We start from the raw sequence: 15,703 nt of genomic DNA on the forward strand, positions 1-15,703 counted from the left end.
TACATACCACATAAACTTTTATCTTAAACACATATATACTTGGATTTTAAGGTGAAAAAAAAAGCTGAAAAAGAACCAATCAAAGAGCTTGATTTAAAAAAATAAAAAACAAAAAAGGACCAATCATAGCGAGCATGGAAGAAGCGTGAGACTTAACACCTGGAAAAGGAGTGGTGGCGAGTTTATGGTGAGGGAGCTGGCGAGCCACTCTCTTCAGTCTTAGATAATTGAAACTTGTGACTCTAGTTGACATGTCGTATGCAATAGTACTGCTAGAACATAATCCTTGTAAGTATCATTCTGATAGTGATTTTAGTGTCACTAGTAATTTTGATGTGATTGGAATTTATACTAGTTTTAAAAGGAGTTATTACTATGATCTAATCTATGTTTGATTGCAAAATTACATAAAGCGAGTCTGCACCTAAAAAGACGAAATGTAGTGGTCAATGGAGCAACACCCACACCCCAAGGTCCAAAGGAGCCCCCCACGATATAGTGGAAAAAACTTAAGCCAATGTGGTCAAAGCCACCTAAGGTCCAAGGAAAAGTGGAATATAGTAGAAAATGAATTATGAAGTAGCAAATTAGTTTAGAAAGATCGATTTTGACATGGCTAAGACCAATTTGATCTTACAAGAACTTAAGGAAAAGTTGTAAAAAGTAACAAAACTGTTATATGGCTAAGGAAAAAACTATTGTATGGCTAAAGCAAAATTGTTGTATGGTCAAGGTTGTTGTATAGCCAAAGCTGTTATACGAAGTTGTTGTATGCCAAAGTTGTTATTCGAAGCTGCTATACCAAATTGTTGCATGCCAAAAATACTATACAAAGCTATTGTATACCAAATCTGCTATACGGAAATTTTGGAAAATGGTTATAACTTGTCGGTAACTAATTTTTTTTCATGATCCTATCTATTTTATGACTTTGAAACTTACGAACTTTATAACGACTCTTAATACTTGTGAAAAGAATCAAAGTTTGTACCAAATACGTCAATGTCTATTTATATGTGAAAAAAATACGAAAAAACGGGTTAAGCGAATCAATTATTAGCCAATTTATAGAGCACGTGGCATTATTATCCACATCATCTTGATGGTCTAAAAGAGGGGTTAATCATTGTTACAAACTATTACTATTTCCTTTACGTGTGGATCAAAATTAATACATAAATACTTGCCATATCTTTAATCCAGCCAAAAACTCTGTACACCGAATTAAATAAAATCAAAACAATATTTCTAAACACAAAAATGGTTCATTTTTCAAATTTTCAATTTGTACTTCACCTCATTTTCATAAATCTTAAACTGAAATCGGTTCACGTGCCTCATTAGAAACATAGCCTGTAACCTACACAAGTATGTTGAAATTAATTTTAAAGTTGTTGTATATAATTCCAATAAGATTAAGGGGTTTAATTATTTAATTATTATATCAGATTTTAATTTACCTTGGCTGATTTGAATAGTTCATCAATGACTTCAGATAAAGTCGGGTGCGCATGAACCGCATACTTTATATCCTACATGATTTTTCAAGATTCAAGAAAATTTATTTCTATTTTTTAATAAAAGAAAACACCTCAAAATGTGACAAAAGAAATTTACTTGTATACGTGTTCCCAAAGCGATTGCGTTTGATGCTTCGTGGATGAGGTCAGCAGCATGCATTCCGAATATGTGGACCCCAAGAATCTCTCCACTGTCAGGTCTATAAATCATCTGTACAAACATGAAAACATTCTAATTTAATTAACCACGTGGGTGGATTAGGAGGGCATTTTCGTCTTTTTAGGAAAAAAAAAAAACAAACCTTGGCGATTCCTTCTCCTTCATTTTCTGCAAGGGCTTTAGTGTTGGCTTTGAAGCTAGTTTTAGCGATACTGATTTCAAATCCTTCCTTCTCAGCTTTTTCTCTTGCTTGGGGCTGCATTGTAATTTTTAAGTTAATTTATTAAAATTAAAGGTTTATTTATTTATTTCTTTTTAGGGAAAAATAAAATACAGAAAATCAAAGCACACCTCTGTTAGTCCAACCATGCTGATTTCAGGATGTGTAAAACATGCAGCTGGGATGCTCAGATGATTTAGAACATGATCTTTTCCAGAAACTTGTTCAACAACTGTATTAATAAAAAAAAAACAATTATTGATATACAAGGGTATTAAAGGGAAATCACAATCTCATTATCCCTATAGTAATGAGTAAGATACCTGAAATACCCTGAGCACTTGCTGCATGAGCAAGCATCATCTTTCCATTAGCATCACCAATGCAATACAAGTGAGGGACCTAAAAAGACCAATATTTTATCATATTTTATGTTTAAAGAAATTAAAAAAAAAAATCCAATTCAAATTTTGATGTCGATACCAGTTCTCCCTTTGAGTCGATCACTCTCATGCGTTCATCAACAGGAATAAACCCACGTTGCGTTTGAACATTCACCTATAAAATAAAAAAAAGACGATAATGCCCTCTGTATTTTCTTAATCGAAAACATCCCCAAACCCTAAACCCTAAAAAATGCAGCTTTGTAGATGTATTGATAAGTTCACTTACACTCTCAAGACCAAGTCCTTCTGTGAATGGAGCTCTTCCAGTTGCAATAAGAGCAGCATCTACCTGTAACAAATAATAAATTCACAGAGGTAAAATATATATTTAAAAACACATAATTTTTTTTATTTTTTTATTTTTTTTATAAAAAGATCAATCTGAAATTTATTCATATAGTTATGGATCATGATATATACCCACCTCCAATGTATCTTTTGGCTCCTTTGTCTTTGCATCAATAAGTTCAATTGTCACAGGCTTTCCATCTTTTGCTGGAGTAATCTATCAACAACAAATTAAAAAAAACTAAATAAAATCAATTATATTGATAAAAAGAAAGAAAGAAAGAAAGAGCAATACCTTGGTTGCAAATACACCAGTATGATAATCAATTTTTCTAGGATTTATAAGAACCCTTTGAGCCAATTTCCCAATTTCAGGGTCAAATCCAGGCATTAACTGATCCAAAGCTTCTACAAATGTCACCTGTGTGAAATGAGAAACAGAAACTTCTTCATAAAATTATTCTCTATTATTAAATTATAAATTAATTAATAAGAAATATGAGAAGCTTTTAGTCTGACCTCACTTCCTAGTGCTGTGTAAACATCACTGAATTCAAGTCCAATGTAACCACTTCCTACAATAACTATCCACTCTGGAACTGTCTCTAATTTCAGTGCATGATCACTTGTTATTACAGTCTTACCTGCAATCAGCTAATCCATAAATTTACTTTGCTTCACTTCTCTAATGTTCTTGTTTACTTTTTTTTAATGTTTTGCTGTTATAAAAAAAGCACTTACCATCGACTTCAATCCCTTTAGGGACAAAAGGTATTGAACCAGTAGCAATGATTATATCTTTTGCAGTGATGACTGTTTCAGTACCCCCAACTTTTCCATATTTCACCTTCTGTGGGCCCTGCATAGATTCATATAAACAAATAAAGAGTTCATCAAATGTATCATGTCACATTTAGTTCACTTAATAAGAAAAAAGAAGAATGAAAGGCTGGATTTCAGGTCTGAGGACATACCACAACAGCACCAAAACCTGTTAATATGTCTACACCAAGAGATTTCATTGAATTTGTGAGATTGTTTCTGATTTTGGTTGCCAGATTTTGGGCATGATCAGCTACCCCTTGTCTGTCATACCCAGCAGCAGCAACCTGTGGATGTAAAGAAGTATGAAATGTAGTAGATGATTTCAAGCTTAAAAAGGAAAGAGTTTAGTGGTGGGAAATAGATATAGATATAGATATACCTGCAAACCAAATGACTTCATGTGGTGTTCATTTTGGAGCTCCCTCATTCGACCACTTACAGCAAGAAGGGCCTTTGAAGGAACACACCCACGATTAACACATGTTCCACCAACCACATCTCCTTCTATGATGGCGGTTTTCAGACCCTGTAGAAGTCAATTTCATGAAGATTTGAACAAAATGCTTGAAAGCAGAAAGAAATAACAACCAAAGTCTCATAGTAAGTAAAGCAATGAAGAATATAACTTGACAATGTGAATTGCATATCCATTTGTAATATTAGGATGGTCATAAAGAGTTGATCCAGCTACTACAACAATTTAGACAAATACCTAACCTAAATTCGTCCATGTATGGAGAATGGAGATTCCACAATGGAGGTGTTACTTGTAGAATCGTTAAATTCGTCCATAAGGTGTTGTTTAAATTACCTTTTCAACGGCATGAAGAGCAGCGCCGTGACCACCAACACCAGCTCCAATAATGACGAGATCATAATCAAAACCCTTGGACGGGGTTCCATTTCCAGACAAGGAGGCCGAAACCTTCTTAGTCGAACGCAATTGCTTGAATCGAATTGAATTATTAGACGAAGACGATTTGCAACCAGCAAACGCTTCTCTTCTGAGACCACAAAACCTCAGCTGACTCGGAGTAGTATTGTTGCTCAAGAAGAGATCGGCTCCGCAGTTGGATCTAGCAGTGATCGGTGAAGCCGAAGAAAGTGAGAGAGAAATTGAAGATTGCATTTTTGAAAATAAATTGAAGAGAGAAAGGAATAGGGTTTTAGAAGGGGGAATTGAAGGAAGATGGAGAAATGTTGAAAAAATGGTTTGGGTGGCTTCGGGAGCTCCGTCGTAAGGGGCGGAGTTAACGAAGTGAAGGGAGTCTGCGACTGCGAGTGAGTTTTTGGGTTAGATTTTCAAAACGGTTGGAGACGGTTGAACGATGCTTGTTGACTTTTAGTTTTGACTAAATTTTATTTTTATATATTTGGGTTGAATTTGAAATCTAAAAAGAAAGAACAAAATTGAACACCCCTCTTCAAAATGATGTTTTCCCGATAGAACATGTTATTTTAATAGTAAATAATATAATAAAAAAATAATGAGTAAATGTGGTGGAATATTCTGTTCGTATGATTTTCTATCTTTATAGGGGGGTGTACGGTGCGGTTTGGTGTAGTTTAAAGTCAAAACCGCAAACCACATCACATATGCGGTTTGAGTTTTTTTGAACCGGCAAACCGCACCGCAGAAGTTCAAAACCACATTATGCAGTACGGTTTTATGTGGGCGTTTGTGCGGTTTATGTGCGGTTTGATGAGTTGCTACATTTTATAACTTTTGAAAAATCTAAAAAACATTTTGATCTTTTGAGATATAAAACTAAAAACTAGAAATATTTTGCAAAAAACCCAAAAACAAGTTGCTTTCTGTAATACGTTTGTTAATTAATTCCTATTGCATGACTATATTCACTAATTTTAGGCTAATTAATATATTTATTTTTATCCATACCAACATTCTAACTGTTACGAACTTGTAATCAGACAATTATTACTATTTTATTAATCCTAGTGATGAAACAATACCATTTCTTATATATATATATATATATATATATATATATATATATATATATATATATATATATATATATATATATATATATATATATGTTTAGGTTCTATGAAAACAAAAAACCCTAAAAATCATTAAAATGCATAAAAAAAAAATACTTAGAGATCACAAAACTTTTTTTTGAATTTTTTTATCAAAAAATCGCAACTTTTAGGTCAAAATCGCTGAATTTTTTTTTTGAAAAAAAATCTTTTTTTAACAAAATTTTTTTTTCAGCGAAATTGAAATGCTACGATTATTTGATAAAAAAATTCAAAAAAAAGTTTTGTGATGTCTTGGTACTTTTTTATGCATTTTTATGATTTTTAAGGGTTTTTTTTTGTTTTTCAAATAACCCTTCCCTATATATATATATATATATATATATATATATATATATATATATAAATAGAGGTTCATTTGAGACCACCTATATTTTGTGAGATATGGGGACCAAATCTGAGCCTTTGATCAAAACTGATCTCGTGGCTCATAAGAAAACGTGATTAACACTAATTAATCTAAAAAAAATAGTTAATTAGGGGTAGATTAGTCACTAGGTTAAATTTTAGATCATCAAATCTGTTATCTTCACATTATCACAAAACCCAGCTGCTTAGATGCTTTCTACCAATTCACACTAATCGATCAACATTCCTTAATCTTCGATTCATGCTAATCAATCTTCTATTTGCTTTGATTTGAGTGATTGAGGTTTATGTTCATTTATCGACATTACAAGATTTTTATCGATTTTAGCTCTGTGATCATCGATTTCATCCAAGGTAGAAGTTCAAGCGTTTAGTCGATTTCTGCTAATCTTCATCTTCAACAATTGCTAATGATCTTTCAAGTTGTGCTTTTTACTCTACATCATGATTTTATCAATTGATCAAGGTTTGAGTTTTCTTCCCTTGAGTTTTCATCACTTTCAGATCAACGATTTTTAGCTATTCATCAACATTGGTAATCAATCATCAACTGATATCGATGTCTATCACATTGATGCTTCGAGTTTACTCTAAAATAAGGTATTTTATCAATTTAACTTCATCTTAAATCTATTATCATTTCAAGTATTTGATTTCAGCCATCGATTATCAGTTTCAAGCTTTTGGTTTTTTCTGTGCATTCGAGCACATATTAAATGAAGATAAGCAAGCAAAAACAACGTATCTTTGTGTTATTTTGTGCTCATTCTATAAAATCAATGAGGTATGTATATAACTATTATTGTTCTTGAGCCAATTCTCTTACATTATATGTGTACTCCACCTATTTGATGATAGCCCTGAGTGAATAAAGAGTCTGATGTAGAGTCTAATATATCACTCCTTCCTTCCCACCCTTAAACTTTGTTACTATTTAATGATATTGACCCTAAATTCCAAGATGATTTTTCTTAAATTAGTGATGATTGGTGTACTTCTTTTTTCAGTGGTTGAAGGACATACAACTATCATCTATGCAAATGTTCAGTGTATATGTTGGAAGAAGCGTATCATCCCTATCTTGTCACCATTAATTAATGATGAGAACTTCAAGATTCAAGAAGCATATTGACATGTTGGTTTCAATGGTTCTTGGTCCATGCTAAGAAGTTGATGGATGATGAGGACTTAGTTCATCTTTAGAATCGAAATCTGCAATGAGGATGTTGGTTTAATTTACTCCATGCACTCTCTTTATTTATTTCTTGATGAAATTGTTCTCTACATTTGTGCAACTTTAAAAATTATTATTGCAGTAGATATATATCCTAATACCCATCAAACCCCTTTTATCCCTCTCACAGTGTAAAGTGGTACATACAATTATTAATTAGCTAAATCTTTCATGTCTTCTATCATTACAACTTTTTAGGTAAGTCTTGAATGGAACTGTAGAGAATGTGCTCGATAATAATTTCCTGTAGTGTCTCATTCAATGTGGTGGGATGTTGTAAATTTGCTTATATTTTTTTTGTTTGGTTTCAAGTGATGTATTTGAGGTAATTGAATAAAACGATAACACTATATTCTATGTTTTTACTTTTACATTGGTATTTACAAATAAACTGTGCATTATTTTAATTTTCTTACATATATATTTCTGTATTCTAGTTTGATATTTGATGTTTATATAATCATTTAGTGTTACATTCTATTTAGAATGTTCTACATATACAAACATCCTATAGCATTATTCTATAAGAATATTAAGTTGTAACTTGAATGTAAACAACCTAATTAAATTATTCTGTTAGAATGGTATGTATATTCATAATATTAAATATAACATTAGAATCTTATGTAATATAAGTTCATTTTATATGTTATAACACAATTTAGAATATTACACTTTAATATTATAATATTCCATACAATTTCATAATATTACGTATCAATTAACAACATATTAGTAAATACTGTAACCTTGTGATATATTTTTTATAATACAAACTTGAAATTTGGTTTTTAATCTATGAGGTTTTTAGAATACGTTTCAACTTCCAGAGAAAAGTTTGATATTTATCCTAAAAGTATTCATTTCATTTTATAAACTAATATGTTTCTCACTCGTTTAAAAAGTTTATTAGTCTAGGTTCCTACATATTATTTGGTTTCCTACACACTTGAAGGGAATGATGGTCTGAATTAGAATATTTCATATTATAATATAATATTACATTATATTACAATCTTTCAGATTATTACACATTAACATTATTACACATTTCTTTTCTATAAATCTATTTTTTTCTATAAACTATTCTATATATTCCTATAACACTATAAGTTGTAAATTCAGAATATTACATAATATTTCATATAATATTAGAATCTTACATAATGTAAGTTAATTGTACACATTACAACATAATTTTAAAGGGAAAACATCTTTTGTATGATGATTACAGCATAATCTTATATAATCTTACATAATTTTTGCATTTAAGTATATATGAATAGTCTTATGTATGATAATTAGAGTATAATGTTTGTTACCAAATTATTATAATACAATATTATACATGTAAGAATATTATATTGGTATATATATATATATATATATATATATATATATGCAACATCTTTTATTATTCTAATAGAATAATGATGCCTTTAACATTATTCTATTAGAATATTCTAATTTTTTTTTGTTTACTATAGAATATTCTACCATGACCATTAAGAAGTGATCATAATACCAACTATTCATTAAACATTAATCACTTAATAAACCATACCAAGTTTCTTACATAATACAAGACAACATTTTTTGTATAATTTGTTCAAAATAAGATAGATATTACAAAAGGAATTGTTATTTAGTCACCATAACCACGTTTAAGTAATTCCAAATTTCTATCAAATCCTATTTATTACCCTTTTCTCGACTAGAAAAAAGTGTAGTTGAAAATATGTCTCTAAACTTCCTTATCATCTCCTTCGTTCTATTGTCTTCAGAGAATTTCGGTAGACAATGCAAAATAATATCTTCCATATTATCCTTTTCAGTTGAGACATTGTTGAAAATTGTTTCATACTTTTCTTCATACTCCTGGGAAAAAAAGACATTAGAATATTTTTCTTATATTAAGTTAGGACATAATTAAAATATATTCTAAAACATAATTAAATAATATATTCTACTTAGAATATACCTCAATATGTGTGTCCTGATTCTCATTCTCCTGATTCACATTCTTGTCACGTTCTAAATTTGAACTTTGTTCAATTAGATTTCCAACCCCAAATCCTCCAGCTTCAATCTCAAAAGATTGTCTTTCCTTCAACTTATCTGTTGTCCACATTGTAACTAATGGTGTTTTACGTTCTATTTTTTGGAGCTTGCATTCAATTTCATCATAGTAAATTAGCTGCATTATTTCAACATCATATTAGATATCCATTTTTAAGAAAAAAATAAGTCTATGAAAAACCATACCAACAGCAACAGCATCGAGCCTCTGTAATAACACTTGGGGTTGTCTGGACGCCATCTCCCTTTTGAATTTGTCACACAGTACAACAAATATGCACACCAATCAATTTTAGAAATGTCATCTACTTCAACAAGTGCTCTAACTGGAACTAAGTTGTTTGTCCCCATAGGAATGGATTCTGCAACGTATTAACAAATAAAGCTATGAAACCCAACTTGAAATTCATATCCACTTGTTAGGATTTTTGAATAATCTTCTTGTAGTTTGTTGCATTTGCCTTTCCACCTTCAAGTTCCTTCATCCATCCATCAAACACTTGATGATCTTCGCTAACCATGTCCAAGTCAAATAAGCTTTTTCCAGTTTTGGGTAAACCAAAGACTTTATGAATTTTTTCCTTTGTGATCTTTATTCTTTTTCCTTTAATTAGAATATTGCTTGTGCCTTCATCATAATGCTCAAGCACAAAATGTGAAAGTTTTAAGGGAATACTCTTAATGTTGATCTTCAAAAATGCTTTAAATCCCATCCGTTTCACCCAATCTTTTTGTTCTGATGTCAAAGAACTTACAGCATCTGTCATCTGTAACACCCAAAGTCTGGAAGGCCAAGAAAGGAAAGATAACCCAAATTTTAAGGGACGACTCGGCGAGTCCTAGGAGGAACTCGGCGAGTCCGAGCGGGATCCGGGTTGAGGAGTAAGTGACCGACTCAGCGAGTCGGCCAAGGAGACTCGACAAGTCTGGTCTGTGCGAGGAAAACCCTAAATTCAGGCCTTGGAGCCTATTTAAACATCTCATTCTCTCCCCTAGGGTTCCTTTACTGCCTCTTTCACCCAGAACATCGAACCCTAAGCCCCATTGTTGCCCATTCAAGCTTCCAAGCCATTTTTGGGTGATTTGAAGGAAGAAAAAGGAGGGGAATCATTGAAGCTTCAAGGATTGGCCTTAGATCTGAAGTTTGGGGAAACTTTCTAAGCTATTGAAGGTATTAAGTCGTTTCCCTCCTTTAGATCTATTATGGTTGTGAGTTTTTTTTTTCTTTTTTTTTTTTTTTTGGGGGGGGGGGGGGTCTTTTTAGCCATGATTAGCTATCCCTTTGAGTTAGAAGCCAGATCTGAAGTTGCCACTTCAGATCTAAGCATATTATGGTCTTGAGAAGCATAAAGTATATGTCCTTGAGTTGATTATGGAGCCTATTTACCTTAAACCCTAGTTTATGGTGTATTTTGCCTAGATCTCCTTCTCTACACGTAAAGTTTGCAACTTTACGTGAGGAATAGGCTTGGGAAGGGTAGATCTACAGTTTGGAGTCCATGCATGACTCAAAAGTCCTCTGCTTGTATAAAGATCTGAATGAACTCGGCGAGTCCTTTGAGTAGACTCGGCGAGTAGCATGAAGATTTGGAGGAACTCGACGAGTGGGGTGAACAACTCGTCGAGTCGGATGAAGTTGGGCAGGAACTCGGCGAGTTGGAAGAACAAGTCGGCGAGTCGGATGAAGACTGCCTTGGACTCGGCGAGTCAAGTCGCGAAACCCTAAACCCTTCGAGTTGAGACTCGAATCAGTGAGTCGAGTGGAGACTCGGTGAGTTGGACAGTTCAGGAGTCGGAAATCGGTAGACTCGGCGAGTCATGGACTGACTCGGCGAGTCGAGTCGCGAATGGAAGGACTCTGAGCATATGATCTCGGCGAGTCAGTGGGCAGACTCGATGAGTAGGGTTGACCAGGAAGGTTGACTTTAACCAGGACCTTGTCATTGACCAGAGTTGACTTAGTTGACTTTCGGGGGATAGTTAGACTAAGTGTTGCATTGATATTGATAGCTCGGGGAGCTAGTGGAGCAGGAGTTCAGAGAGTTGCTGGTCAGCAGCCAAAGGATTATTAACAAAGTTCAGCAGTGCGAGGTGAGTCTCCTTACTGTTTGTATGGGTCTAAGGTACCAATGTCGGCCCATTTAGTATATGCATGAAAGACCAGGGGGCGGCTCCTGGGACACAATATGTTATTATTTATGGTAGGAAGACCCGGGGGTTACCCCTAGGCAATATGTATGAAAGACCAGGAGGTGGCTCCTGGCGCATTGTATGCTATTATATATGAAAGACCAGGAGGTGGCTTCTGGCACACTGTATGCTGTTTAGCTAAGTAGAGTAGTATGTACGGTTGTCTTTATGATACTTGCATAAAAGACTAGGGGGTGGCCCTTGGCACATGTTTGTAAGACCAGGGGGTGGCCCTTGGCACTTGTCTGTAAGACCCAAGGAGTGGCCCAGGCTTGACCAGGAAGACCACGCGCGGCCCGTGGCATAATGGCAAGACTATGTTTGGCACATAGCACCTTGCTTGATTATGGATAAGTCGGTTATGTATGGTTCTTGGCTATGAATGGAATGTATGGTATGTGGTATCTGGGGAACTCACTAAGCTTCGTGCTTACGGCTTTCACTTTTGGTTTTAGGTACTTCCAGTAGCGGAGGGGAGAGCTTGGGGTGATCGCATGGCACACACCATAGACTAGACAGCCTGGGAATGTTTTACTTTGGTAATGAACATGTGTTTTGGGAATTAATACTCTGATTATGTTTTGGATTGACGATCTTGCTTTAAGTAATGTTTTATTAAAACAAATTTTTAGTCTTAAATTTTGGGTCGTTACAAGTTGGTATCAGAGCCTTGGTTTGAGGGATTCGAACGTACTCTCGGGTGCGTCTGAACTCAAACTAAGGAATTGGTATGGAAGTTTTCAAAATGAAAAGTTAGATTGTAAAAAGAGAGTTTTGAGAAAGAAAACAGTTTTAGAAAATCAAAAAAAGAATTCAGAAAGAAAATAATTTTGATAAGAGAAAAGGGGTGTGGTGCATGCAATCAGCCGAACTCAAGTAAGTACCCCAAAATACCCATACAAGTTATGTTTTGATTATTAGTTAATAGAACAGCATGCTAGATTAGGACTAAGGATCTAGGGAGGATGCCTTATGTGCCTGTTATATGTGCTTTTGAGCTGCATGATAGTGCTGGTTAGACAGTAGTAGGATAGCATGTTTAGGTTATGCCTGAGTTATGAGCTTGTGTTGCATGCTAGTACAGATTCTTGGTATGATATTATGATTGCTTGAGTATGTTATGGTTAGATTTTCCCTTATTTGAATGTTGCCTGCTTTGTGCAATATGGGATTTCGAGTGGTAGGAGTTAGCCATTAGGTGGATACGTCACGCCACATGTGAAGGGTTGAATAATCTCAGAGTGCTGGATTTGGCCCCATTGCGTAGCTCTCGTTTGAGTCTAACCGTTGTAGGGATGAGTCTTTTACTCAAACGACTATCTGAGCCTCGTCACATGTGATGGTATCCAGGTAATGGCTAATTGGCATCACAAGGAGACCTGCAGCAGCTGAGGACTGATTGAGTTGGTTCAGAGGTTTCCCTAGGGCAAGCCTAGGATGAAGTAGTGCTGGGAGCAGTAGTAGTAGAAAAGGGACCTGGTGGTGTCGAAGCAGTTTCTGAGGAAAGTACGGATAGATGTGGAAGGTAGTATGGGCCCGTACTACTGAAAGCAGAGGATCCGTACTCGATTCGGGAAAGGCCGAGACAAGACCGGGAACCTGGTAGTGCGTGTGTTTGGTATCGCAGCAGTGATCAATATTATGATAGTGGTTGCGTTATATTTTCAGCATGGTGACGTTGCGAGAGAGACCAGTGGGCGGGTCAGGATCCAGTTCAGGATCAGGTTCAGGCGCGGGATCCGAACCAGTTGATGATGGGTTGCGAGAGTTCATTGCATCTGAGATTACGAGAGGCATCCTTGAGGCGACCCCGGTCATTTTCGGGTCGATCAAGGAGGGGATCGTTGAGCTGATGGAGGATCGCCTCCCAGCTTGCAGGAGTGATTTGGCGTTTGGCCAGGTGAGTACGCGCACGCCGTCCTTCAAGGACTTCAGAGGGTGTGGTGCGCCGGATTTTCACGGGGTGAAGGACCCCATTGCTGCCAGGAGATGGATTGCAGACATTGAGTCTGCACAGTTGACGAGCTTCTGCCCGGAGGGGTCAAAGGTCCGCTTTGCGGCTGGATGTTTGAGAGATAGAGCTAGAGATTGGTGGGAGTCAGTTGGAGACTCATTGGGAGCCTCGGTCGTCGAGGCTATGACCTGGTCAGACTTCGTGACCAGGTTTAGGGCAGAGTTTGCACCGTCACTGGAGCTTCAGCAGCTGGCCAGAGAATTCCTAGACATGAGGCAGACGACAGAGTTGGTGGCAGAGATTAACGCCAAGTTTCGGGAGAGGGCCTTATTAGTGCCTCAGTATGCAGGGGATGATGAGATGCAGAGGACCCGCTATCATGACATGTTGAGAGCGGATATTCAGGAGCATGTCAGCTTCTCAGCATGCCCGACCCTGGGCTCTATGATTGCCAGAGCTAGGGAGAGGGAGATCGATCTGGAGCACATTGCGAAGAGGAGGTCAGATTAGACATACACTTTGGAGGGTCCTGGGAAGAGACCCAAGACTTTAGATCAGTGATTAGTGGGTCAGCAGGGCCGAAGTCAGTGCAGCACGTGCGGGAAACCGCACGAAGGAGTGTGTCGTTCCAGGGGTTCCGGCTGCTACAAGTGTGGCAGTGATGGTCACGTCAGCAGGGACTGCCAACGGGGGGCAAGCCCATTATGTTTTCACTACAATCAGGTGGGCCACAAGAGGACCGACTGCCCGACGATGAGGGGAGGAGCAGGGAGTGCGTCTGTCCCAACGACTATGAGGATTACGGATGGGCGAGAGGGTAGGGCCTTGCAGTGACAGATGCGGAAGATCTGGATTACAGCAGGGAATGCTGCAGGTATGTATCTATGGCTATTTTCATTTCTATGTGAATTAGGGAAGTTTTTACCCCGGACTCAAGCGATTTTATGTATGATTTGTCTCTCTGCTTGTATTCAGATTGTATTTTGGAATTGTCATATGCCAATTGCATACCAGGAGCTATTAGTAGCCAGTGTAGGTCATCTTTCACTTTGGGTTCGAAGTGTCCAGTATCATCTCAGTTACGGCTGGAAATGGTTCGGGGAGTGGTCAGCCACCATCATCAGGGTTTGATGGTTCTAATCTGGGCGTTCGGGATGGCTTTCGGAAGCATCAAGGAAAGTGGCTTATCACCAAGGAGACTGTGCCCAGTTATTCGGACTATAAGGACAGTAGTCAGAGCTCAGGGGACTTTTTTTAGCATCAGGGATGCGGGAGGTGTTCATCTAGTATTCGGTAATCATACGGTATTTGGAGTGGGCTAAAGACGGATCGCTAGCAGGGATAGGGCGATGGTGGTTATCATGCCTATCGTGTAAGGAAGGAAGGAATGGAAATCTTCGGGTTTTCACATGCAGTAAAGACTTAGCTGAGGCTAAGTGGGGGAGAAACAATCAGGTTATGGGAGTAGAAGGGGTTTTGAAACTAGGATAAGTTTCGCTCTCCTGTTAGGAAGAAAGACGGCTCAGGTGACTGTATGAATGGAGGATAGTGTAAATTTGAAGTTGGGAAAACTTGTCAATTGTGAGACCTCATTCTCGAAATGTCTGGTCGCGGATTACATAGGAATCGGTTGGGAGTTCCATTTGGGACATGAGTACCACTTGGGGGTACTCGATGGTGTTGTATGATCGACTATGGGTTAGTCGCAGCATCCACTAGCAGCTAGTCAGTGTGGAAAGGTGTTGTCAGACTACCGGATGGCCGTAGCATTCACCAGTGGCTAGATAGTAAGAGAAGTATAGTAATACTGTGGTGTGGCCCGTAGCATTAGATTAGTAAGACTGCGGTGTGGCCCGTAGCATTAGATTAGCAAGACTGCGGTGTGGCCCGCAGCAATCGTATGTGAGTATGGTTAGGCTACGGTATGGCCCGTAGCACTGGTTTAGCAAGACTGCGGGGCGGCCCGTAGCATTCGTCGGTCCCTATTCGTTAGAGCGAATGTATCAAGTGTGTGATTTAGTGGCAGAGTGGATTGAGCGATTATTGGTGGTCGAAGTTTCTTCGAAAGTTGCTGGGAGCGACTAGGAGTTGAGTTGGGGCTAGCGACCGGTGGGAGCCGGTAATCCAGATATTGGTAGATTGGTAGGGACCAGGGTGGTCTCAGTTCATCCGGAAGGCAGATAAGGAATAGCAGAAATTTCTAGCCAGTAGCAATGCTGGTAAGCAGTCTATGGTGAAATTCAGATAGTTGGTCATGGGGTGCTCGACACCAATTATAGTAGAAAGAATGCCCAGTGGATACTGGCGATAATGACCCGTACTGGAAGTAGCGGGAGTAATGGATTTGGTGAAGA

At 37.1% G+C, this 15,703-nt stretch overlaps 2 protein-coding genes across 3 annotated transcripts; both read right to left on the reverse strand.

The window, feature by feature from the left end:
• Positions 1-1,126: 1,126 nt before the first annotated feature.
• Positions 1,127-4,797, reverse strand: LOC111890875 (dihydrolipoyl dehydrogenase 2, chloroplastic). Of its 2 annotated transcripts, XM_023886953.3 has the most exons (16): positions 4,271-4,797; positions 3,839-3,985; positions 3,609-3,743; positions 3,376-3,493; positions 3,154-3,278; positions 2,930-3,055; positions 2,771-2,851; positions 2,573-2,635; positions 2,384-2,458; positions 2,224-2,302; positions 2,032-2,132; positions 1,823-1,936; positions 1,618-1,731; positions 1,461-1,532; positions 1,297-1,360; positions 1,127-1,212 (listed from the first exon to the last, which is right to left on the reverse strand). In XM_023886953.3, exons 1-15 carry the CDS (start codon positions 4,586-4,588, stop codon positions 1,313-1,315), a joined length of 1,716 nt encoding a protein of 571 aa, XP_023742721.1. In that variant the 5' UTR covers positions 4,589-4,797; the 3' UTR covers positions 1,127-1,212; positions 1,297-1,312. The 2 variants fall into 2 exon arrangements, with proteins under 2 accessions (XP_023742721.1, XP_023742719.1); XM_023886951.3 differs by having other exon boundaries at positions 1,127-1,360; positions 4,271-4,796.
• Positions 4,798-8,741: 3,944 nt separating this feature from the next.
• LOC111890882 (uncharacterized) lies at positions 8,742-9,416 on the reverse strand. Its single transcript, XM_023886957.3, has 2 exons — positions 9,108-9,416; positions 8,742-9,004 (listed from the first exon to the last, which is right to left on the reverse strand). Exons 1-2 carry the CDS (start codon positions 9,327-9,329, stop codon positions 8,819-8,821), a joined length of 408 nt encoding a protein of 135 aa, XP_023742725.2. The 5' UTR covers positions 9,330-9,416; the 3' UTR covers positions 8,742-8,818.
• Between the last annotated feature and the right edge of the window lie 6,287 nt (positions 9,417-15,703).

Source organism: Lactuca sativa, chromosome 7 (genome assembly GCF_002870075.4).
Source record: "Lactuca sativa cultivar Salinas chromosome 7, Lsat_Salinas_v11, whole genome shotgun sequence".
In the NCBI taxonomy this organism is placed as follows: Eukaryota; Viridiplantae; Streptophyta; class Magnoliopsida; order Asterales; family Asteraceae; genus Lactuca; species Lactuca sativa.